Source organism: Fistularia commersonii, chromosome 32, assembly GCF_037954325.1.
Source record: "Fistularia commersonii isolate RoL2024-O1a breed Wild chromosome 32, RoL_Fcom_v1.0, whole genome shotgun sequence".
NCBI lineage: Eukaryota > Metazoa > Chordata > Actinopteri > Syngnathiformes > Fistulariidae > Fistularia > Fistularia commersonii.
The window spans coordinates 5,186,285-5,212,949 of record NC_141315.1 but is presented as its reverse complement, the minus strand read 5'-3'; the positions used below and the strand labels follow the sequence as shown (position 1 = coordinate 5,212,949).

At 40.1% G+C, this 26,665-nt stretch overlaps 1 protein-coding gene across 2 annotated transcripts in view; it reads left to right on the top strand.

The window, feature by feature from the left end:
* cpxm2 (carboxypeptidase X (M14 family), member 2) overlaps window positions 1-26,665 on the top strand; it is a 34,125-nt gene that overhangs the window by 5,680 nt on the left and 1,780 nt on the right. For both annotated transcript variants that reach the window (XM_086140027.1, XM_086140026.1), the window contains exons 3-14: window positions 1,870-1,971; window positions 10,647-10,756; window positions 13,273-13,412; window positions 16,882-16,966; window positions 17,778-17,928; window positions 18,224-18,312; window positions 21,162-21,285; window positions 21,427-21,623; window positions 23,757-23,936; window positions 24,669-24,966; window positions 25,307-25,446; window positions 25,902-26,001. In XM_086140027.1, the coding sequence (XP_085996153.1) occupies window positions 1,870-1,971; window positions 10,647-10,756; window positions 13,273-13,412; window positions 16,882-16,966; window positions 17,778-17,928; window positions 18,224-18,312; window positions 21,162-21,285; window positions 21,427-21,623; window positions 23,757-23,936; window positions 24,669-24,966; window positions 25,307-25,446; window positions 25,902-26,001 (1,716 nt within the window). The remainder of the gene's footprint in view (window positions 1-1,869; window positions 1,972-10,646; window positions 10,757-13,272; window positions 13,413-16,881; window positions 16,967-17,777; window positions 17,929-18,223; window positions 18,313-21,161; window positions 21,286-21,426; window positions 21,624-23,756; window positions 23,937-24,668; window positions 24,967-25,306; window positions 25,447-25,901; window positions 26,002-26,665) is intronic.

Below are 26,665 nucleotides of genomic sequence, written 5' to 3'. Positions count from 1 at the left end.
GCTTTGGAAACATAACGTCTTGGTTTTCTGGCAGGACTATGGTTTCCTTTGAGGCGTCAAGTGAAGCAGCGGGATTAAAATTCTATATCGATGGATATGCAGATAGAAAAACAAAAACTTCTCTGACAGTCCATCGACCTCTCCTATAGCAATCCATCAGAGCCACGTTTCTGTGCCGCTCCTTCAGAACAGCAGGCAGTAAGACTTCTGCGCTGCAGAAGTCCGGACTGCATTAGAAGCCAGAACACGTGACGTCCACGTTTTCCCAAAAGTAGAGAGACGGCAGCACTAACCCATTACAGCACATGCGAAATATACAGCTCGCCACACGCAGTAGCTGGATTGTAGGCATGTTTCAAATCCCGCCAGGTGATTGGATGACAGTTATGGCGTAAGGTTTCGGTTGCTTGATAGCGGATAATTCGGAGCAGCTGTTTCGACAGTGACCTCATGATTCAAGCATCCGGCTTCACATGTTGAAGCAGGGATGCCTTGCACAGGTGGGAGTGGCAGAGGCATAATAGCATAGCATTTGAACATAAAGAAATGAGCACTACAAAAGAAAATGATGAGTGTGGGTCATGGGCACGTAATCTATTGAACTCCTTCAAAGCGGTATTAACATCACTTTGTGTTAAAAGTGGAAAATAGGAAACTGGCTCTGCAGTCACAAGGATTATTCGTATTTTCTCAAATTGGACAGGAATCATGCAATTTATTTTGATGTACAGTGTATTATAAACTGAATTTCGAATTGCCCCTTCCATGACAGAAGATACTGCCCATATTGGACAGCATTGCAACCAACACTAAATCTAATGTCTTTCTCATTCCAGATTGTTGACTGTTGCCAGCTGGCCTGTAGGGGACTATTCTATTATGACAACGATGCTGCTGAAATTTCATTATGATGACTATGATATGTTAGATAGATAGAATACTAACCGGGCTATTTTATACCGCTTGTGTCTTTTTCTCAACAGTACATTTTTATCTTGGAAATATCACCTGATGTTTTGATATCTGGTCCGATTTTGACGATTAGTCTCCAACAAGCCAAGATCAGCCATTTATCCACTTTGATTTTTCAGTTTTACAAGTGCGCAACTGTATGACTGTTATCCGTTAATAACCTGACATACCCTTTAATGCATGAGGAGCTTCTTCCTGCCTCATGTGCACAATTCTAAAATACAGGCCGTTGCATATAGACGGTCCGTACTATTACTGAGGTCATTTTAAATTACTCTTGACAAACCTGTCATCATCGTGAGCACCCCACCAAAGTATAAATCATCACATCTCTAAATCCATTACTTTTGAACCACATGCAGCTTAGCGCACTGTTGAAGATTTAATGTGTGTTTAAAATGAGTGGAAGATAAAGACTTTCAGATGTGAGGCAGATTTTTATGACTTGGATCCTATCTGGACCTGACACTCAGTCCAATAAAGAGCGCTCGTCTTGTCTATGCATAGTTTCTGGAATGTGTCTCCCCTCCCTGCCCTTTGCATGGGTAGATTTATGATGAATTTGAACCTCGAGGCCGCTACCTCATGCATGTTAAGTACAAAAGATCTTAATGGAGAGAACACCTTGGGAGTCCCAAGAGGCTCCGCAACTTCATGTCTACTTGAAATAACTAAATCGAATGAGGAAAAAGAAGTTAAAGTTTTCACATTATCTGTCCAAAAAGAGATTTTTCCTGTTTGTTTATAGCTGAAGGAGCTTTATATTGCTTTTCTCTTTCAATGTTGACTCCCTCTGTCTAAAGTTCCTTTTAAAAAGTTTGTGTGTGTGTGTGTGTGTGTGTGTGTGTGTGTGTGTGTGTGTGTGTGTGTGTGTGCGCGCGCGCGTGCACCCCTTAGAGAAAACAACCAACAAAAAAGTGGAAAAGTCCAAGAAGGGCACAGTGAAAACCCCGAACAGCATCTCAGAGGGAGACAGACAATACAACGCGATTAAAGAGGGTGAGTTCAAGTTTAATGACACATTGACTTGTGATGGAAAATTTCATGGTCTCTTCAACACACACGGTTAATTTCTCCACATACTGTGAGCTTTATGTAAGGAAGAAAGCAACAAATTCTCAAAGAGATGACAAATAATTGGAAAGCAAAAGACTTTTCTAGAGCATACTTTCCCTCAGAGGAAACGTCTGGCAATATAACATGATGCTCTCAGTAGTGGAGACAAGCCACAAAAGCATTGATGTCCTCTGAATGTGAAGTATTATGTTTGGTTTCCATGGATCACAGTATATTTGTTAAACTTTGGTCAATAGACCACAGTAGCCCCAGTCAACAGATTAAAGATGCACTTCTTACAGCATGAAAGGGAGCAAAACTGCGAACGCCTTAATCTTAGACTTTCCACTGCTGCATGAGTTGAAAGTGTTTTGGCTAAACTATGAATTTATATGTTTATGTTGAAGTCATAGTTAGAGCCTACCAAGACAGACAAAAGGGGTGCCATTTGTAATTTAGCTCCGGGGAAAAGAAGCAGAATGTTGGATATCCTTCCATGTTGGAAACTCTATGTTGACATGCCTGGCACAGAGAAACCCCCGTATTCAACATCTGGGAGGCTCAGGCTCCCAAAATCAGGTTCATCATGCTGGAAATGTGACTGAATATGAGTCCAAGTTTTGGTGGCAGTTGATTTACTGAGCCGCAATATTTAGGCAGACGTAATGATCTAAATGATTTAACTGCTAAAATTGTTCAAATGTAAGTGCCTTTAATTATTTTGCCATTGTCAGTGGGGAAGCAGAAATTCAGCGCCTGCCAAAAAGCCTCTAGATGCATAAAATCAAGCAAATCAAGTCGAAGATACTTATCTCTGAAGCCTCACAACAGCAATGGTGGCAGGAACAGGATATAATTGTATTTGTTTTTTCATTCTGGGGAGTGGTGTATCTGAGGAAATAAATCCCGGTTAAATACAGTCATAAAGGTGACTGCAGCTGCAATGACAGTACTTTATTATTTTTTGAAAGTATTAATTCTTCAGTTACTTTGACAGACGATGGGAAGTATATGGAAGATTAATTTATGCAATATGCGATCCATCCATCCATCCATCCATCCATCCATCCATCCATCAATCTATGCATGTCCTATACTGCTTATCCTGCTCAAAGGGTCACAGGGAGCTGGAGGTAATTCCAGCTGAAACTGGGTAAAAGGAAGATTACGTGCTGAATCAGATGGCTTTCGATTAGAGGGCTGGCATACGGACATAGACAGTCGCTCAATGTCACATTCACGCCTGAACCCTGTTTCAAACCTCCTTCTAAAACAACTTAACATTTTGATTTGAGGGAGGCTGGAGGAGCGATTGGGAAATATTGAGTACGCAAGGTAGCAGAAGTGGCTGGTGCATTCACTGCCCCCTCATTTCCCAGGTTCCTTTTCTAACTGTTTCCCTTAGGTTTTTGTTCCTGCCACCTGTCATGGAAGGAGAGTTAACAAGAGAAGGCAACTTGCACTTAGTGTAATAAGAAAGCAGACTCTCCAAGTTATTATTATAAACAATTCCAGTTAATTATTGCATTTCTTTTCTTTTGCTTTTTAGTGTACTCCATTATTTGAGTTCTCCCAGTGCTTGTCAAATTTCTATATTTAATTCAAATCACAATGTTATGTAAGGAGCTAAGGAGTCATGACTAATGACTAATTGCGCTTGTTTCTCATGCCATCATGGAATATATATAGGTTTAATGGATTTAAGTCATTATTATCCAACACAATTAATATTACACATCAGAATATAAACTATGTTCTCTTTAATGGTCATAGACACTTGTTGATTACGCCGGTGGTCACGCTGCAGTCATGGACTTTGTCATGTTCATTGTCACTGCAAATACGAGCAACACAGGAACACATGTTCAGTGCTTGAGAGAGTAATATCAGTCCACCAGAGACACTATTTCATATCTGATTTGTTTTAACAATTCCCAAACAGAATTCTGGATATACTTCAAGCAATACTGGTAGTTTTCATAGAGTAGCTGTCCCTTGGGGGTACTAGCTGTTCTTCTTGGGGTATGTCCACATCTTTGATGAAAACTAACTGCACCAAGTCTCTGACACACACTTCATCTCACATGTACTCATGAACAAGGCTCCAGAGTGTTTTGAACTTCTTTACTTGGAACTGCAACAAGCTTCCAACCTGGATGGAACGATCCACAATTTTCCAGTTATGGAACCACGGCCTCTGACTCGGAGAGTCTCTGACTTTCTTGCCAACCCATTCACAACAAGCTGCAAAAACAACCCATTGGGTGATGGGGCCAGCAAAACATCATCTGCAAAATAGCAGGGATGCAATTCTCAGGTCCCAAGACGGGACATTGTCCTTCCTGTGGCTGAGCACCGATATCCGGTCAGTGGAAAGAGAATAACAGAATGGTTGATATGGAGCAGCCTTGGCAGGGTCCAACACCCAAATAAGACTGGATGGTTCATGTGAATTCCACAAACCACACAGAGGGACAAAGTCAAACGCCTTCTCCAGCTCCATGAGTCGGATGTAGATGGGACGAGCAAACTCCCACAAATCTTCTTGGAATCCCAGCTGAGTGAACATCTGGTCCATTTTTCCACATCCAGACCAGAATCTGGACTTATTTACAAGCAAAGTTTTGACAATTAGTGAAAGACTCATTTGCTACTCATCTGCGAGTTCCACTTTACCAGTGACCCCAACGACCCTGCAGACCACCTCCCTCGTCTTTAAGTCTATGATCGACAAATGTTAGCCGATGTCCCCCTACGGTGTACCAACTGTGGTACCATTAACAAATGTAAGCTGGACCTGTTGCCTTGTCAGGGATGACTTTCCCAACTGTCTTTGTGAACTCCCTTCAGAAAATGGGCAACACTCTCTGAATCCTCCAAAGCGTATTTCACCATTTTTCAAGTTCCTTAAATTAGTCTATCAACTGACATCTGCCAAGCCCAGTTACGCTTTTCTCAGTTACCTGTTGGCTAGACAGTTTTGAGGATATTCAAAAATAAATTCTGCATTACATCTCCAACCCCCTACAATACTCATTTTTGAGGGCTGGAATCCTGCAGACATACAGTTCCATGACCAGCTGGACCTGAGAGGCCTTCTCAGCACGAGACATTTAGATTGCAATCGTGACAGACACCATTGAATTTCTAACCGCAGTTCTGGCTTTTGTACATGAGGGAGGATTTAAATACAATCCATTTGGATTTAATGTCCCCAATCTCCTGTTTGGAGATGTTCCTGTTTGGAAATTTCTCTGGAGGTGCAAGCTAAAGACCCTGGGGTCACAAGAAATTTCCCACTACTTCCAATTCAACAGGTGTTGATTAGTTTACAGCTTTGTCCAATGACGGTCTTTGAATAATGTATCCTGTGGGTCCCTCCAGGAAAAATGATTTATTCCAGAATTATTCTGGCAGTCTGAAACTTTCAGGTACCTTGGCTTCACCAATGGGAAGCTGTCTTGTGTTATGTCTGCGGTGACAAAGGAAAACGTGCATTGAAGCACTGCTCCCCTCGTGTTGCGGATTTCTATCATATGTCAAACATAGTGAAAATTTAGTTCCTATGTACATCTGTGAATCCTGGTTCAAGGCTCCTCTCTTTCCTCACCTCACTTGCCAAGAAATTCTTTTTCAGGAGTTTAGCAGGCACTTAAGGATGATGTGCTATGATTTATTATTTGGACTATAGATTATAGGACGTGCCGGCTCAAACAGGAACAGAAGCGCCGATGTAGATTTCTTTCAATCGATAAAGAACTTTTCTTTATCGACTGCAAGGTCAAAATTTATTTACAAATATCGATAAACTATATCGATATTTTCAGTTTCAAACACGATTACAAGTTGTTATTACAAGGACATTTGCAGCCCCTCTTCTCAAAAATGTGTACATGCTTTAGAAAGAGCAGTGGCTCTTTCTAGAATGATGATATTATGCAGCTATTGCTGCGGAAATGACAGGGCCAAGTTACTGGGGCGGTTGAAGGATGTTGTGACTTTTGCCATATTAAGCTTGTCAAAGTAAATCACGTCAGTGGTTATTTCCTGAAGCCGCAATGAAAATCAACACCTGCTTATTTTTAAGCGGGACAATAGAGACTCAGACGCACCAGTAACAACCAAAATTCTTGTAGATAAAGCAATTGGTCGACAGCACAGATGTCAGCAGGAGCCATCTTGCTTCACAAGAAAAGTTGTTCGTTTCATTGCTATTATAGCTCCAAAAATATCACAGCATCTTGAAAGGCCTGCGTTCATATCTTTTAACTTGGGCCAAGACTCCAGATGTCTTGCGAGTTCATAAGAGCAAGGGACACAAAGAAATGGGGCGTTAGTGTCGACAGAAAATCTTTTTTATGGGTTATGAATTATCCCCGTAGTATTTGCATTTTACCGTTTGATTTCTTTTAAAGTTTTAAGAAACCCCTCAATGAATGAATTCCCGCTGAACATTTAAATTCATTTTAATTGAAACTCCGGTTAATAGTTCCATCATCAATCATATACCTGAACACTTGACTTTTCTTGGATCCAAAAGGGATTTTTTTTGCCCTCTGCACTAAAATGGCAAGATGCCCAGGGAACACATGGGGGCCTGACTGTTGTGTTATTTCTATTGTACATTTTTCTGGCCAGATGTTGCGCTCCTCTGTGGGTCTTATAGGGGATTGCATGCAGATGGTGATAAAAACTTAGGGCTTTGCAACATGGCTGCCATCCATCATTTTTGTCCTCCTATCCTTGATCCTTTGGGCCTGAGTGCCAGTTGTTCCTGTGTGTCATGATCACCTCGCTAACCATGAAACTTTTAGACTGAACCTTTTTCTGTTTCCGGCTACTTCATGCTTGTGGAAATTTTCCCGTAGAATTATGTTTAATTGTCCCGTGCATCCGTGTGTAGCACCCAACCCAAGTAGCTAGGTATTAACCTCTTAGTTAATGCAGTGATAGTACAATGGGTGGGGCCCTGGGAACGTTACTTAGGTGAAATTTTTAGTGGTAAACAGGAGAAACAATAATACTTATTTTTTTCAAACTTAAACTTATTTATGCTTTTTAATTATGGTGGTGCCTCCATCTCCAGGAGAAAATATGAATTAAGACAAAACACAGATCTCTTTAAGTACAAAGTGAAAGTTTAGTTTCACAAAATTAAAAGAAAGAAAAATGAAATAAAATTGGTGGTGCGTTCATTTGAGATTTTGTCGCTTTGCAACTACATAAACATATTCAAAAACCATGTAAATCCCTTCAAGTTCAGTTCAGTTCAAAAACCATAACCTTAAAGTCTTTTTTGTTTTTCTCAGAAAGTTCAATCGTGGCAGGCCTGATTCGATGCTCAAGTTCGTTGGACCAGAAAAACAGAAAATAGCCGTTTCACTTGTTCACAAGCCCCAAAATAAAATGCACGTGCTTTGATGTACTCACGAATCCTTTTGGTGTCGAAGCAATGGATAGTAAAACGTTGTCCATCACCATGCGATTCCCTCATGGCAAACGGGTTGGCAATGACTTGGCATCATGGCATTATGAAGTGTACTCGGTGAAACTCAATGGTTAAGCCTCCGTAGAAACGTCCAGAGAATTCCTCTCGGTCCACTAAGCACTAAAAGTCTCCAATTCCAAGCTCATATACTTTACATACAGAGTATGAAATTAACTCGCGGTAAAATGCTAACAATGCTAACGCTCGATTAGCATCGTTATGTGTATATATCGCTAAGTGCACTTAAACATATCGTCTAAGCATAAAAATCATATACATCGAGTGCTCACTCATTACAGGGTTAAATAGTCGAAAACAGCAACGTAGACTCTGCATCCACAATGTTTTATGACCATTCTCCTTTCAGCTTAGCTTCACAAACTTCCCTCGGGCAAACGCAGCAGTCGAATCCCTCGCGCCTAGATGTTCTATTGCACTTCCTGATTCAGATCCCGCCCTCACGCATGGGATTGGACACTAAGTGCACATCAACCAATACAATTAAAGAAAATACCATATTGACACTTACCAAGTTCGGATGCAAACAAAAGCACATGTTGAGCTGTGCGTTTCACACAAGCTTGCGGCGATTAAAAGCACGATTCCCAAATAAATGACAAAATTCTTAGATAAAATTAAACCTTGTTTTTAACCATTTATGAACACATTTTAAACATGAAATATTAAATGTTTTACTGCCATTTCAGTCTTATTTAATGTTACTTAAATGTTAAAACATATTTACATTTTAGCCTGTATGGTCTGGAATGAAATTTTAGACCGGGCTACATGTATATTTTTAGTGACTGTCTCTTATTTTCTTATTTGGGGCATGATTGATATCACACTGTGTTTTAGACATCACCAGGCCACAGGAATGGTTGTTGATCATATAAATGTCAAAAAACAAGATTTGTTGCGTGCATAAATAAAAATTGCTTGTGTGCTTCTTTTCACATTATAAGTATCCCCATGTGAAAGCGGCCCGGCTGTTGTGCTGAAAGCAACATGTGCAGCACATGCAGCAAATTGACTAGTGCCTGGTCAGAAAGTTTTAAGCTAACATTCCATTACATGGACCTGGGAAGTCTGCATACAACTTAATCTGACAAAAGGACTTATTGGCCAGCAGGGTTTTCACACATTTGGCAGCGAAAGGCTATTGTCCACTGTTGTGTAAAAGATGAGCCCAAGTTCAACAAAGATCTCTATTTAGTGAGCAACATCTCAGGTTCTGCAATCACTTAAAAGCAGACTTTTACTCCAAAGAACTCCCGTCTCTCTCTGGTGGCAAATGAAAACATTCTTTAGTGATGAGCAGATTTCTTTCTTTTCAAAATAGAGGCAATAGAGTAGGATCTTGCTAAACCACTGCTCTAACATCAGTGAGTGCTGCTGAATAACAGCCCTGACAAAGTCATCACTTGCATTATTTGGCACATTATCAGTGCCTCATTGCCATAATCATAAAGAGCAGCAAAAATATTGGCTTTGGGGCATAGTGCAATCATTGTTTCTATTAATTTGTGCCACCGCTGTCACCTGAAACTGTATTTTTTTTAGTGTTCCTTTCATATTTCATTGAATTTTGATTTGAAGGTCTCAAGTTTTCACATCATACTTGTTTACTATGAATATCTGACCAGGAATGCAGTGCGATATATTTTAATTGTCTAAGAACTCTTGTGATGTTGGCGGTCTTGATAAAATTACATATTTTTCCAAACTATACATGTTCTTCATATATTATTACTGGAAGGTCAATCATTTAAGAATAGGAACAAGAAGAAAAACACATCTTTGGTTGGAGAGGTACTTTTCTTATGGGTTTTGGTGGTTAGTTTGGTGCTTTGGCTGCGTGATCCAAAACTAATTTGACCGGTTCTGTCATATCTGAGGTTCCCCATTCACACGCCCCAAGTGAAATGACCCAACATGTGTTTAAAAATGTGTTTATATCAAACATTTTCACAGCAGGAGTTTGACATGTCGTTGCCTCCTAAACAAGAGTGGAATAAATTATGTTAATAATAGCCCTGTTGAAATCATTTTGGTCTGGGCGCTGTTTGATTCTGGAATAGATGTGACACACAAGTGTTAAGAAAACCTGCTGTTATATGTCAAAATGGCTGTTATAGAGTGGCTCAGCAGATATTTTTCTCCTCGACCTTTCGACAAAAGGGAGATATTAAGGGGAATCGAACCATGTTGAAAATAAATCTTATCTCAACCTTACTATTTCTACTAGGATTATAAAAAAGATTAATGAATAGATGTAAGTTGGGATGTAGTCGAAGCTGCTGAAATCTTCCCATCCCTCCCTTCCAAATTTGGGATTTTGACTCGGGGAGTAAAGCTGCAGAGAGAAAAGGTCACTGCATTGGCATCTCTGACTCATCAATTACTCTACGGTCTTTTAACCCCCCCAACCCCCACCCAAATGTTTTCACTCTTCTTGAAGTTGTAATCCAAAACAGCCACAGACAGGTTCATATTGAATGTATCATCTGGGATTTCAACAAACATTCCTAAATAGGAAAGTGAGACATCTTTTAAGTTGTGGACCAATATTTCAGTGGCTCATGCTTGGATGTTCGGTCATTAATCACCCATGAAACGTGACAAATTCCCAGTGGTTTGACATAACCACATCCATCATTGTGTTTAACTGCATTTCATTCATTTAGCCTCATTTGTCACCCACTGCTTTTTCAGAGTTTCGGAAGATGAGTAAACCCAGATGTGCTTAATGGATGCACAAGAAGTTGTCCTTGTCTCCTCTAAAAAGCGTTTTTATCTTGCATGATTGCAGGGACAGGTCTGGCAGCAGATGAATGACTCGCAACTGTCACATTCTGCTTTGTTTTGGGAACAATAAGTAGAAAAATGAAACTGTTAGTCTTCATTCATCTGTTTTTTTGGGTATGCGGTCTGATTTCTATTGTAACAAACACAGAGTGCAGTTCCTGTTTGTTTTTTTTACACATTTGCAAGTCAGCGCAAGGCCTCAAATGGTCATTACAACCCCGTCTCTGACTTACACTAACTTTACTTTGCAGAGAGTGATCTTTCTGTAACAATCCAGCACATGATAGAAATCACAAAGCAATTTGTCATTTTCATTACCCAGATTGCCCCCCCATGGGACTGGAGACACTGAAGATTGATGATTTCCAACTTCATGCGTCTAGTACGAAACGTTATGGCCTTGGCGCGCACAGAGGTCGTCTTAACATTCAGGTAAGCAGAGTTTGGGATGCAAACCAATTGGCGTTATCCTCATTAGAAGCAAGCATGTCAGGAGGACTCTTTTCTTTCACGCTGCAGCATTCAAAATAAACATAACTGAGAGTTTCTTGGGTTGGTTTCAGCTCGTATAAACAGATCTCCACGGAGCAATGTCACGTGTGATGGCGGTTGGTGTCCTTGCTTTGGCTGGCGTTGCTAGAATAGAATAGAATTCAACACAATAAGAATAGATCAGTGGTGTGCAAACTTTTTGTCCGTAGTGTCGCATTGACTTTTAAAATTTGACCGACGGGCCAGGTCACCATAAGATAAGATACATATAAAAAAATATTCAGAAAACACATTTGTCAACAGTACATATCAGACCCTTTTAATGTTTGTCTGAACATTGTCTGACATTTGCTTTGAAAATAGCTTCACGTCCAGCTTCACTTCCAGCTCCTTCATGTGTGTCAGTATGTCCACAGTAAAGGCTAAATCACAAAGACATTCTGTGTCATTCAGCTCAGGAAAATTCTCAAGTAGCTCCAAAAATGAATTATTCGCCTTTTTGAGCTCCCACATTCATTGATCCAATTATTCAATCATTCACATCAAGTATGAATTTTGTACCAATCTTTGGCAGCCCGGATTAAAAAGACCAATGGGCCGGATGTGGCCCGCCGGCCGTAGTTTGCCCAACCTAGGAATAGATATACAGAAAAGTCTTGGAGAACACAGGTTGTACAGTGCTGTAGAAACTGTAAAGTAGAATATAATGTGAGTCTAATATAGATCATTTAAGTCTACATTGGGGGGGGAAGAATGGCTCAGGTATATAAAGTAAAAATCTGAATATAAACATCAATCTGACATTACTCTAGTGAATATCCAGATATACAGATCATGTGTACAGTGTTGTGATAGCTCATATGGATACCTTATCGGGTAGGATAATAAATGGTGCAAGTTTTTGGGTCGCTTTGCAGTTGTGCTCTCACAGATCTATACAGAGCTGTATATTTAAAGATACACTGTGCTGTGCAGATAGTCATCGAGTTCAGGAAAAGCATTGCAAATTGTTCTTGTTGTCCAGCAAATTGTGTAAAACTTTCTTTCAGTTTCAGGGGAACAGCATATCTTGGTCCAAAAGTAAAACAAAAGACATAGTAATAGTGTTGACATCAATCCAAGGTTAAATTTATAGCCCCAATAAAAAAGGTTTGGCATCTGGAGAAGAGATATTTACTGTTAATGCTTACAGTTCTCTCCACATATTCTGCCCTTCAAAGATTCCACTGCCCTGGCCTTGATTTTACAAAAGATGAAACATATACACATTCATTTAATTCACTAAAAGCTGCAACAAAATATTTGTTTGGAGTGTATATAGGTGACTGTCAGGAATTGGGTTCAGATATAGTGGTGAACAATTATTTGTGACTCAGGAGAAATCAACTGAAAGCAGATGTTGCCTGTCGAATTGGTCCAGTGTTTATTTCCGCATTTATGGCTTCCCTCTCTCTTTTTTTCCTTTTTTTTTTTTTTTTTTTGAGATTCCAGACAACTAAAGCACTGGAATGCATCTGTATTCTGGCAGAGCTTGCACACAGACAGGAAATTTCTGGAATGAGCAGCATACATTTGAAGATCACATCAAGACTCATTTAAAGATATACACTCACTTGTCAGTTGATATGTTTGATAAGACTTGATAGAACTAATGCGGCAAAATACAACTGACGTGAACTATATCATTTCTTTACGAAGGTCATGATGTCCAACTTAATAGGGTTAGAAAATAAAACATACAGTGCGTCCATCACGTTTATGAATTTGGATCCAAAAATATAAGAGACCACTTGTAACTGAATAAGGTGGTTTCTTGTAATCCCCCCCTCTGTTCTATGAATATGCATATATTAAGCCCGATATCTCAAAGATTCATTGCTGTAAACATCTCTAGCTTTCCCAAAGTAGAAACGGGGCCCAAAGCAGATCTGAGGTCATAAGTCAAGCGCTCGCAAACACACAGACTTGTTGAAATAAAATTCAATATTGAAATGCCTTCTTGGTCCCTTCAATTGTGCTATAACTTCCTCGTGGTGATTATCAGTCAGAGCACATACATGTATGTTCTATTGCAACAAAAACTCCTTGAAATGTGATTTTTTTTTAAAAGTCTTGTCTAAAATGCGAAGAGACTGCCACTACAGGGGTGCATCGACATGTTTTTATCATTCAAGTCAGTTTTCCAAAATGAAGAATACTTGGTCTGAGGCATGATTTAAATATTCTCAAAAAAGCACTCGCTCATTCTTGGCTTGTTTGTGAGTCGATCCATTATTCAACATATCCCCTGAATGTCTATTAGCTTCGGTCAGGTGCAAGTAGCTGTTTCTTTTTTGTGGAATTTCCTTTTTTTTTTACAAGCTGACCAGCAACAAGAAAGTAAACAGTGAGTGTATATCAGCCAATGTTCTTCTAGAATAAAACTCTGCCCAACGTGGTATTTCTCTGGCCTGCAGGCAGGCCTTTATGAAGATGACCTCTATGATGGAGCTTGGTGCGCTGGGAGAGACGACCCGCTGCAGTGGTTCGAAGTGGATGCCAGGAGGCTGACGAGGTTCACAGGGGTTATCACACAAGGCAGGAGCTCCCTCTGGTCGTGAGTACACGTGCATGTAGATTGGCAGATGGTCACGCAGAGGATGGAAATGCCCTCGTGTGCTTGTGCTCGGCCCGATGGATAATCACAGAAGTCAGGTTCTCTGATTCAAAGCAGGATTTTCCAATGCATTTACAAGTTGGACCAGATATCATACTTTCTTTTCCGTTTGTATACCCATATTTAACTGTGGTTGAATCCCCGAGCCCATTTAATTCTTATTGACCTTGTCAAAATTTCTTCATTTCTAACAATAGTGAGAATTGGAAAAGGGGTCAAAAATATATAACAGCAGTCATTGGTGCATGTTGCACATCCACAAACACTAAATTCTGGAGCCCATTCTCACTTTATAGCTCCAAGTGGAAGGTTGACAAACTGTGTCCAGGAAATCCAGATTCACCCAGGTCTTGAAAGCAATGTGAAAGCTCTTTAATCTGGATTATTTTAAGATGCCAACGGGAAGCAACTCCCCTGGTTGAAGAAATGTGATTGCAGTGTTCTCCTCTCTTGGGAAACATGTCCATACTTCTTAACGGTGCTACTGATGTAGTTGAAGTTAAAAAAATACAGACAAAAATTCGGTGCACAAAAGTGCTTTCAGAGTCAAAACAAAAACACAGTAAATGACCAGAATACACATCACATATGTGTGCAAGGGTTATGAGTTACTGTGGGAAGTCAAGGAAAGTGAAGTGTATACAACAGTTAGAGCTACCAGCACTCAAAATGTCTTGAATTCCCTCCCACCCAAGTGGAAACATTCACCTGACACATATAAATAATCAGGCTTTTCAATGTCAACCACATGCTGCCAAACCTTTACCCTTTGCTGAAGACTTCCCTCATCCTCTCCCCTTGTGGGATTACGGATTTACAAGTCAAATTCATTACTGCGCGTGCCTGTTCTTTCACCTCCACTTCTCCACTTAAAGGTGGAGAAAGTAACACTGAAGTAAATACATTTTAGCACACTGCTGGTCATTTCATCACACTTAAATTAAACATGAAATTTGGGTGTACATTTGATTCAAAACTCGTACGTGTTTACCGGCTACGTAAGCGGAAATCATTATCTTGTGAAAGTAGGAGGGTATTTCTTCAGATAAAGAATATGTCACTTACTAGTGTTCCAGTTCTTTTTTGCGTAGTCAGAGATTGAAGAATAATTTCAACCCCAAGGATCAAAAATAGTGTACATTACTTGTCTGCTACAGCGTAAAATTGAAATGACACAAACTGTAAAATGTACATTTTCTGATTTTTGACCTCCAGTCTCCTTGCATATATTGAGACCAGGAAATATAATTGTAAATAAAGCTATTATTATTGATAATAGGCATTGGATTGGAGCACGAGTCTGAAACGACAGCATTAATGGTAAAGAGATAAATGCTGCAAAATCTAGGATTTTATTACCGGGATACCTTTATTTTCATGACACCTCGGGGTCTCCACGTCTTTCCAATCCGTTGAGCGTTAAAAATAACTACCAGGACTGGTTCATGAACGCCGTTGAAAAATAGAGACTTGGAAAAAAAATATAAAAAAAAGCCCAGCATCAATAAAGCAACACACTACAGGGAAATAGGTGAGAATTAAGTTTGTTCCCCAAGAAAAGCAATAACTACCACTGTTCCCAATTTTTCTTACATCCCGGGTTTTGCTCTGTGATAATATTTGACAACCTGTGGCCTTTGTTTTTAATTGGAAACGGTGGCACTGACTAGTGGAAACTGTTTTGTGGTCAGAGAGCACGGGGAGACACTTTATCAGCTAGTGTTTGTAATTTTCCTCGCTGGCCGGTGCGATATAAGCATACTGAAGGCTCCAGTGCCTGAGACAGAGTTTCTTAGCAATTAGCTCTGTCGGGCATGTAGCTGTCTGCGGCGCTACCTTGGGGATTTCTGACTGCAAGTGCTTTAATGAGCAGAACTGGGAATTCTTACCGTGCCGGACCAGCTCAGCACTGATGTCTCTATCAAGGAGGAGGAATCACGACCAACCTACATAAGGCACAAACTGGACGGAGCGCCGGCGTGATGGGAGATCCGTGACCTCTTTTTCTGACACATTGAAACAAAGCGACGGCAATACCAGTTCACTGCGCTCTCCTTAATTTGTGAATTAAGTGCATTTTAAAGTTTATTCCCAAATATTAAGCAGCGCCCTCACTGAGCATTTGTAGAGGCGGGATTTTTTTCACATGTAGTTTATCACCTTTATCATTCATTTGTGATATACACTTATTTTTCATTCATCCATTCATTCATCACAGAGCTGTGGCCTATCCCAGCTGTCCATTACAGTCCATTACAGAGCCACCTAGAAGCATTCACACATTCGGTCTGAGAGTTGCCAGGTTCAAATCCCGAGGGGAACCGGAACCCGTCTGTGGATCTTGTAGGTTTTCCACATGCCTGTGATGGGTGTCGCCCGGCTCCCCGGATTTCCTCCCACGATTGAAAATTTTGCAGTACGTCAGTCAGCTCTGGATGTAAGAGAGTGGGTGATTATACATCTCTTTATGGGACCCAGTGATCGACAGCCAGCCAGTTCAGAGTGAGCCTCACCTCGCATTCAAATATCAGATCCAGCCTCACTCAGACCCTGTGTATAGAAAAACTGCCATACGTAATAAACACATCTAAAATCAGTTGCCTAATACGGGTATAAAATTTGAATCGGTGGAATCCATGGCAATTTTCTATGACAGGGAAAGGAACTTCATTGTGATGGTTAAACAGATTCATAGACGGAGCAGTTATTAATGGGGGCCAGCAGATGGAAGTGAAAAAAATGGTTTGTAAAACGGATAAATGCTGGCAACAAATTGGCTGCCTTGGATTAAAAAAGAAAAAGAAAATAGAAAATCCCCCTCTGGTGCAGTAATAGAGTTTTGTTATTGCAGAAATTTTTGGTTCATTGGTTCGTCAATTTGTGATTCAAGCCCACTAGAGTAAGTTATCAGCATAACTTATTTAACAACCACACCTTGGAGCTCATTAGTACTGGTTCTGAAGTCATTAAAGTAGTAGTAAAAATATTTGAGGTACCAGGTCATCAGCGAATATCACACAGATTTATAATCTGTTTAGAAATGTAAATGATCGATGGATTTAATTGATTCATTTTTACTAAAAGGCCCATTACTAACATTTGCATGTTCAGACGTGGGCTGAGCTACAATGAATCTTATGTATATCACAAATTTCACATTTTCTCACATTCTTAAACTGTAATGTAATGAAATTGCACGAGTGACATTTCTGATTTGAATTCTTTGACCTCTTCTCCTCTTTCCGTCTCCCGTTCTCTAAATCGACTTTTCCTCGGTGGGAATTTAACTTCTCCGCCTGCACGCCGGGCGACTTCCTCCGTCACCCCCGGTGCTCCATTTGCACCGAATTAAACCTGACATAAGTTCTTTTCTTCCTCTCATCCTTTCATTTTCTCCTCATGTTAACAGGAGCGATTGGGTAACCTCATACAAGGTCATGGTGAGCAACGACAGTCACACATGGATAACACTTAAGAACGGCTCAGAGGACATGGTGAGAAACCTCCATTGTATTACCCTCTGTTATTTCAATTTACAACAAGAGCAATTGGTTTTTATTGTTTATTCATTATTTATTCATTATTCAGATGATACATGCTTGAGAAAGAAGCCTGTTTTGTGCTAAATGACAGCCACCAGGTAGAAAAATTAATTCTCGGTGAAGTGCAATTACAAGAGAAGATTTTGATCTTGGCTAATTTCCTAGTTTAATGGACTGGGAGGCAACAGTAAATACTGATGATCCGTGAGCAGATGGGTATCTCATCTTTGTCATTTAAAGTCACATTTCTTTGCAGCTCGAGTGTTTGGCGTCACCAAGGAGAAAGCAAATACACCACGAACAACACAGATACAAACTACTACTACTTTTATAGCATAACTTATCAGCTGCACATTTCTACTTGTAAATTCTGTCCGTAGTTCCTGTCTATAGCATACTTAATTTAATCCACATATCTATCTGTATAATATGTTCATAGTACCCTAACGGTAAATCACATACATTTTTGACATTATCTACCATGTACATCCTGTATTTTATGTATTTTTGCACTTCTGGTTCAATGCTAAACTCCATTTCGTTGCCCAGTACTTAAATATGTTCAGTCTAATCTAATCGCATCCACAGCGGTTTATTTTTATCTGATAGAAAAATCCCCAAATCTCCACCATGCGAACGTCCTTCCTCATGTCATGAAATATGTACTTTTTCACAGATTTTAATGAGATACGTGTACCTGATAACCCTATTCCCATTTTTCACTGTTAATTCTCCAGCTTATTGAATGTGTCTGCCTCAGTAGATCTTCAGAGGCAACAGGGAGAAGGAGATCCCAGTCCAGAATATTTTTCCAGTTCCGGTGGTGGCCCGATACATACGGGTCAACCCCATTTCTTGGTTTAACAGCGGCAGCATCTGCATGAGAGTGGAAATACTCGGCTGCCCTCTGCCAGGTAACTTGACCTCCGATTGACGTTACCTTCGTCGGCGTTGCGACATTCTCACTTTCACTCCGATGTGTGATTACGCCGTTATTTGTTCATTACTTTGATTAATGACCTCATTGTCACAAAACAAATACGGCTGTTAGAATGCTGATATAAAATGAATAAAAAAAGGCTTGAGGTATTGGATATGAAATATTTGATTCTGTGTTTTAGGTGAACTAGCCCTCGAAGTGAAAGACAAATCTCTGCTTCCCTGCTCTTGTACTGAATATTAATATGTATGCCGTCTGATTCCTCACAGATCCAAATAATTATTACCACAGGCGCAATGAAGTCATAACATCAGATAACTTGGACTTCAGACACCACAGCTACAAAGAAATGAGGCAGGTGAGTGTCTTCCACAGACCGGAGCAATAAAACAATTCAAGTAAGTGTCCGTGCCAACACCAAACAAATTTTTTCCGTTGCGAGGCGTGCTACAAACGAACATAGCGCTGCCAGCCACATGAAAATGCGTATGGCATGTCCTGGCTTGTGTCATTACTTACTCATAAAGTTGTCACGAACAGTAACGCGTTTGTTCCGAGCAGGACGGTGTATTCTTGACCCTGTACGCTGCCAGTGAGTGTTTTTGACGACGCTAATGCCTCGTAATCCCGTGTAATGTAGTTGCAAAACTGAAAAAAATAATAAATAATAATGATAAAAACATTCCCTGAAAATGTCAAAAAGTGCTGTCATGAAACTTTTTCCAATTCCTGCAACAGATATGTGTAAAAAACATCATCCCTACCTTTTGGTGTGACAGAAAAAAATGCTAATCCAAAAATGGGGAAATAAATAATCTGTTTTCCTCTCTTTCCTTCATTTCTTTCTTTTTTTTTTTTTTTTACTTTCAAGGCCAATGTGTCACACAGAGTCTAGCCTTCAAGTGCCTTTGCAAAGAAAGGAAAAAACTATTTTTAAAGCTGTGCTTCCAAAGCCTTTCCACCCTTGACATTTCTTTACTCTCCGCAGGTTAACATGATCCAGTGCATAAACCTCATAGTGAAAATGGTCTGTTGTGTTGACAGACAGACAGAATAACGTTATTTGTCCCCGAAGGGCATTTTGGAGGCACATGGGGTAGCAGCATCAAAGTTGTAAAGTTGTGTCGTCTCATATGATGAACCCCCCCCCAGATAGGGGCTGAAAAAGTGATGTATAAATCCTGTCTGCTCGTCAGGTTGTCCTGTTAAAAGATTGTACTTGCTCCCGGAAATACCGAGATTTCTTGGACAGACAGACATTTAATTATGTGCTGAGCAAGTATTCACTGCGTTCTGAAAAATAAGCTTTAACTGGTCGGGTCACATCCCTTCCTTGACAAAAAAAATAACAAATAAAGCTCATCCTTAAATTCTCTTGCCCTGTATCCTTTTGATGTTACATTGGCAGTGGATTGGATTAAAAAAATATATAAAAAAAAAAGATCATCTAAGTTGGAAATTAAATGCATGGCAGCAAAGCGGTTAGTGCTTAGCCCTCACAGCAAGAAGGTGTGAGTTAATAAAACACAGCGATTTCACAACTATAAGTGCTTGTGATTTTAAATAGATTAAATAATATTACAAATAACTTTCATACACATTGCGCCAAATCCAATGACGATTTGAATGCTAATAATACTTGAATCGATAATAGATAAATGAAATCATAAGGATAATAATAATAATAATAATACGTTAATAGTAATACTTTATAGATATCTATGAATGGTTTTCGCTTTAAGTATCATTAATATGACAGTGCACCCCAAGTGATCCCACCTGAATTCCACAGGGAGTAATTAAGAAAAGTAATATCTTAACATTTTAAACAACCAGACATTTTGTGCGATGTTTCCCCCTTTTTTTTATGTGAAGACCTCATGAAAAGAATTCTTAAGAGAAAGACCATTTGTGGTAGAGGGATGCCGTTGAAACATATGGCAAGAGATTTGCCACGAACTGTGTGCTGATTTGCTTCATGTCGTTTTACGTTGCACTCAGGGTTGTTTATTGATTTTCTTGATTAGTGGAGTCAGGATTCAAGCCAGAAGTGATTTAAAGCTCATCTCTCCCAACTGGCTAATGACTACTGCGGCAGTGGGAAGAGCCCGTAAACACACATTACTGAAATGAATGCTTCTGCTTCACCCAACAAGTTGGTGGTCATTTTGATCCCCTGCGACACTCTCTCCCGGTGTCTCTGCTTACACTCTTACGGGGAAATGATCGCCGCTATTTGATTCAACTCCTCTCTAGGTCTGTTTTTCCTAATTAACTGGAGCTTGTTACCCCAATAAGAGTTGAATTAAATAGTAACAAAACCAAGGTGATATTGTTTTGGAAATATCATGGGTATTTGATGCAATTTTTCTACAGTGTCTTGAAACTTTCTTACAATATTTACTTTCATTACTTCACAGAGACAGAACCTCTTTAAGCCTTGTTCACATGGGATGGGGGACGGTAACTCACTCCCCCGCTGGCTGCAAATTGTGCGGATGTGTAATTGTTATCTCCGCATGTGACTGGATGATCTTGCAAAAGCATGATCTTCGTCATGATGACAGTTTTACGTGATATTATATCAATAATTTCAACTAAAGCATTTGATTTGTTTTTAAAGATGTGTGGAAAGAAGAGAAAGCCAGAGTAAGGTTATTATGTCCGCTTGCGTCCTGGCTAACCTTTGTATTACGGTAATGATTATTTACACAACCCGAAGTCAGATTGCGCCGTAGCTGCGAGCTAATGCAGGCACATAAACACATCTCTTCTCAACTTATTAAAAGAAACCAACGGATGTTATTTTTCAGTATTTAGAGGTTAAACTCAAGAAGAAAAAAAAATTTATAACAGTGCAATTACACAGGTGAGTAAGTATCTTTCAACCCAGAAAACTTAAGACAATAAAATTGAGCAATACCTTTATTTATGTATGAAGTAACAAGAAACTTTGGTTTGGAATAAAAAATGTATTTGTTTTTTTTTTTCTGAAATTTTCAAGTATAATGTGATGATATTCAATAGGCTACGTCATAAATACACTAGAGAATTTTACTACCTTATAATCACTGTTCCCCACCTTTGTAAGAACCCCGTTTGAGCCAATAGGCTGCAATACCAGACTGATGGCAGATTTATTAGAAATATTTATTATATTCAGATGGGCAAGCAAAAATGATTGTGCTTTTTATTTTCCATTCACAGCTGATGAAGGTGGTTAATGAAATGTGCCCCAATGTCACCCGGATTTATAACATCGGAAAAAGCCAGAGCGGCCTCAAATTGTATGCTATAGAGATTTCTGATAACCCAGGGGAGCATGAAGTTGGTGAGTTTTATTTTCCTTTTTTTTTTTTTTTTCTGGGGGCGACAATACCAACTTCATGGACTTTGCTTTACGGATGAAGTTTCTGCAGTTGCATTCTCTACATTACCTTCATTGCTCTTTTCTTCTGAACCTATCCACCAGGTGAACCTGAGTTCCGTTACACAGCGGGTTCCCATGGAAACGAGGTACTGGGAAGAGAGCTTCTCCTGCTGCTGATGCAGTTCATGTGTATGGAGTATCTTTCTGGCAACCAGCGAATTCGTCACCTGGTCGAGGAGACCAGAATCCATCTATTGCCATCTGTCAACCCTGATGGGTACGAGAGAGCCTTTGAAGCGGTAGGTTTGCAAGATGGCCATTAGTGACCTCGTATCACACGCCGGCCTCTGGGGAAAATAGCACCATATCTGCTTGACAGGTGTGTTTGCTAAGAGCAAATGTGATGCAGGTGCACGCTTGAAAATTGGTTGGAATGATCAGATGGAATACCTCAAATAAGGAGGGAATTTACCAAACAATGCAAAAGGTTCACACACGTGAATGAAAGCGGACTTAGATTGCCTTCTCTGTTTGAGAACGGCACAGAAATACGTGCTTGTTGTGTATGACGTTACATTTTCCAAAGGCCTGCAACATTAAAAGGCTCATTGTTAATCAAGTAGATGAAGGGAGGGAAAAAAAAGCAAGAAGAAAGAAAAATTAACGTGATCAATATGATCGTGTCTGGTGTCTGCACAGTCAGAGACATCAAATAATATGCAAGTGTGATGTGTAGGTAAATGAAATGTACCACTGTTTAATGAACAGCTCACCCATATAATTGGATACCCTACAGTCTAATACACTGGGAACTGCAGCAGCAGTTGCTTATTCGATTGTATGTGGCCTGTAAAAGGGCAGCAGACACTTCCTCTGGCTTTTCTGCTCCTCGGATAATAACTCCGTAATCAAATTTTGCCACATCTGATGCAATGATCAAAGTGGAGCATGTGCTTGATATTTTACCAAATCCAATCTCTAGTGATGTCAAAGTCGAGTCGATATCCAGCCCACTGACTCTGCACCTTTAACCCTGATTTGGTCAGCGATTCATTATGGAATTAATGGAATGATTTAGGATGATTGTTGCGTTAGTGATATCATAAATTGTGTTCACCTCAATTAACATAAATGGCACCATTTTTGTGACAATGTGATTTTAAAAATCATTATAATAGCATTACACAATCTGCGATTAAGGTGTCGTTGAATTCTATAAAATGAACAATAAGATAATAAATCTGGAATAAAAGACAAAAAAAAAAAAATGTACATTTTAATACAATAAGATATAATTCATTAATAAATAAGATTAATTCACTTGACCAGAAAGACTGTTCTATATTGTGACATCTGAAACAAGAAATAAATAAATGAGCAAAAAAAGTCAACCGTTATTTAGGATCATAAACAAATCCTCTTGGATGCAGGAACCATTGAACGCAAAGTAATGGATTTATCAATCCAGGTGTCTGCATATTTCTTCCCCATTTCACATTTAAATCATGGGACGGAACCACCTTTCGGTTTGAATGGCACAGGGAATACCTTGAACAGGAGCTGAAAGGAGATTTCCTTTACAGATATCTAAACCACATCCCCCCTTCTGATGCTTGGAAGCAGCTTTTCTCCAGCCCCCCCCCCCTTGAAAATTTTCTGACATTTCTAATAGATCTACCCACAACCCGCCCATTGACTGGAAACTATGAGGAGACGACATTCTTTGGAGGCTTGCATCCGTGACGTTTTCCTTTCGCTCATTACCCAGAACTCATGACAGGTGATGGTTGGAATACAGACAGTGGTAAACTGAGACCCTTGCTCTCCAGCGCAGTTCCGTCTTCACCACAACAGACTGCTGGCGTCATACTGATCTGCCCGTCTGACTCACGGTCCATCTTCCCCTCACCCGTGAACAAGACCCCAAGATGCTCCACCACTTGGGGCTCTCCTTCAAATCCAAATAACTTAGTCATGGGCATTCTTGCTGAGTCAGACCTGGAAGCGTAGCTCACAGGCAACGCCCCGAAGGAAGGGCCTGGATCCCAGGGGTTCCACTGAGACGCGAGCTTAACGCTGGCGTTACAAATTGCTTTTTGAAATTTTAATATGACTTGTTGGATTGTGAATTCAAACTAAAAGTTAAAATGGGCTTTAATTATGGTTTGTGAGTCGCAATTTTCAAATAGGTTCCTGACTTTTTTAAAATATCATATAGTATAAATGACGCGAATGGGTTTTGTTTGGTTTCAGTTATGTTTGACCAATTATTACACTGACTCACAGGTACGGTTGACTAAAATATTTCACATTATTAATGAATGTTTAACGAAATTGAGTGTTGCAAGAATTTACTTGATTAATTTCACATGCCAGAAATGACCATCATTTCAATAAACTTTCTTCGATGTGTATTTATCCGCTTTTTCCAGGGTTCAGAACTCAGTGGCTGGTCTCTGGGGCGATGGAGCAATGATGGAATCGACATCCACCATAACTTCCCCGATCTTAATTCCATACTCTGGGAAGCCGAGGACAAAAAATGGATCCCTCGTAAAATGTTCAACCACCATGTAGCCACCCCAGAGTGGTATCAGACCAAAAATGCTTCGGTGAGTCTAACTTTTCTAACAGTTACCGTTGCTGTGTCACTTTCCAACTCTGGGAGAAAATTTGAGCATCATTGGAGGTAAATGTTCAGTATTCTGTTTGTGACTGCAAATCTGAAAATTCCTATAGAAAAACTAGTCATTCAAATAAGTCTTCACAGAGGTGCCCTATAAATGCCTTTCACTGCTTGGGGCATTATTTTTAAACTTTGCTTAGTTTTTCTTATTGAGGAAGGCTTTGGGTGTCAGTAATCCCGCCTGAACTTGATACGTTATGACTCACCGTCCTGCTCTGCCTTGTGTGAATGCCATTCCGGTCTTGAGAAATCATGAAGTACCAGTGCCGTCTATTCTGGGAGCCATAGGGACCTTTGCTACTTGTAATAACAAGGCTGTGTACAAAAAATATATCCGGCGATCTATTAAAAGCTCATCCTCATGATGGGTTTGTCGTCATCGAGAGCTATGACTCACACAAAGCCCCAAAATAGCTCCTGCAGCTGCAGAGATGGGACGCCCGTCTAGGTGATGCTAGGTGATGATGAGATGATGAGAAAATCATTAGTAATTACTTCACAAGTATTTCAGAATTGCCTTTTGATATCTATATCACGCCCTCTTAAGTGCACATTGCAGTGAAATTGTTTTCACCATGAGGGATGGTTAATTTAGCAATCAGCACCGGGGTGATAGTATGAATTATATTATGCTCACCTCTCTCTATCCCCGCCGCAGGTTGCCTTGGAGACAAGGGCTCTGATTGCATGGATGGAGAAGATGCCCTTTGTGTTGGGTGGTAACCTCCAGGGAGGGGAGCTCGTGGTGACCTTCCCGTATGACAAAACCCGTTCCCATGGGGTGACAAGAGAACAGACCCCTACGCCAGATGATCACGTCTTTCGCTGGCTGGCCTTCTCCTATGCCTCCACCCATCGCTTGATGACTGATGCCAGCCGAAGGGTTTGTCACACAGAAGACTTTGCCAAAGAGGATGGCACCATCAACGGGGCATCCTGGCATACTGCGGCTGGCAGTTAGTGTCCATAGCTGCCCCGGTCTTTTCTCGCTGATCGTGATGTTGTCTTATGCAGGATTTCTATGCTCAGCTCAAAGCCTTTGAGCTATAATTTTCTTTAGCTCCCATGAACACATCTGCATATTCAGCATTGAATCTCTTTGCCTGTCGCAAATCTTCTCTGGTACGGCTTGAGGCATGATGTGAGACGTCTAAGACGAACTTACAAAAAAAAATGCAACTTCACGTCCTTCAATGTCTGTTTTTTTAACTGCATCGCCATCACAAATTCTTAGAATATCCCTGTCCAAAATGCTAACCTGAGTTGATGCTTGCCTATGTTTATCTCTCTTGGCAGGTATGAATGATTTCAGCTATTTGCACACCAACTGCTTTGAGTTGTCGATGTATGTGGGTTGTGACAAATTCCCTCATGAAAGTGAGCTGCCTGAGGAATGGGAGAACAATCGCGAGTCTCTTCTTGTCTTCATGGAGCAGGTACTAAGGCGAAACAGCCCCCACACTTCACACCAGGAAACTCATGCACCGACAAATTAGACAAATAACCCCGTGCTTCATATGGTGCCATATGATTTGGGTTTTATTTTTAGGAGCATACTCGTGTCTATTCCACATTTCCCTCATTTGACTCTTATTTCACTCGCTCTTACTCACAAGCAACATATATTTATCTCACCAACATTTACAGACCAACATTTAGCACTTGTAACTGTTTTGATTATGCATTTTTTGATGAAAACATCAAAACAAAACTCATAACTTGCATTTGTACATGGAGATCAGTCTTTCTAAACCCTGTTACTAATCATCATAAATTATGCTTATTTGTTGTGGAATACACTTGTAATGCAAATTGCTAATTGCATATGCAACGGGTAGTAATGAGGTCTGTCAGAATGTCCATATGGTTGTACACGTCTTGTTTTGCACAGGTGCATCGCGGGATCAAAGGGATGGTAAGGGATCTGCAGGGCCGTGGAATCGCAAATGCCACCGTCGCCGTGGAGGGTATCAACCATGACATCCGCACAGGTACATCAACATGTTTCACCTCCTTCTAAAGTGTATAATCACCACCAGCAATTTTTTCCTGAGTTGAATGAGATAACATTATAAATTTTCTCTGAAACTCAATGTGATTAGCTTAGATTTTTACAATCAAAGTAGTGGATCTTTACCTCAGGACTGCACTCTTCACTTTGCACACACTCCATGTGCTCAAGTGCAGAGCTGCAGGTTCAACTCACATCCAGTTGAAGCCGAGGGCTTCTGCTTTGAATTTTACTACCGATTGCATCCTGGAGGCAATCTTTGCTGATGCCTAAAAAAATGCAGCTGTCAAAGCCAAGTATTTTTGTACTTAGAGCGTGACATTGAGTGCCTAAAAGTACATTAGCAATATTATTCCTGGAGCAAAGTGTAAGTCACTGCTTCCTCTCTGAAATATTGCTTTTGTCAGCTGTAGTTACTAAAGATTTTCAACTATTTGGTTTGAAAATTCTATTTTGCCCTGAATATATTTTTGGAACCCAGTTAACCCTTAAGAGACATTATCAACCGGTTTAAGTGTGCAACTGTCACAACTTACTGAAAAATGCAGTCGCCTACAAAGCAGGACAGATGTCCATGATGTATAACACATACAATACAATTTAAACGATAACTTTCAAATCCTTAAAGACTATTAGTTTTTATC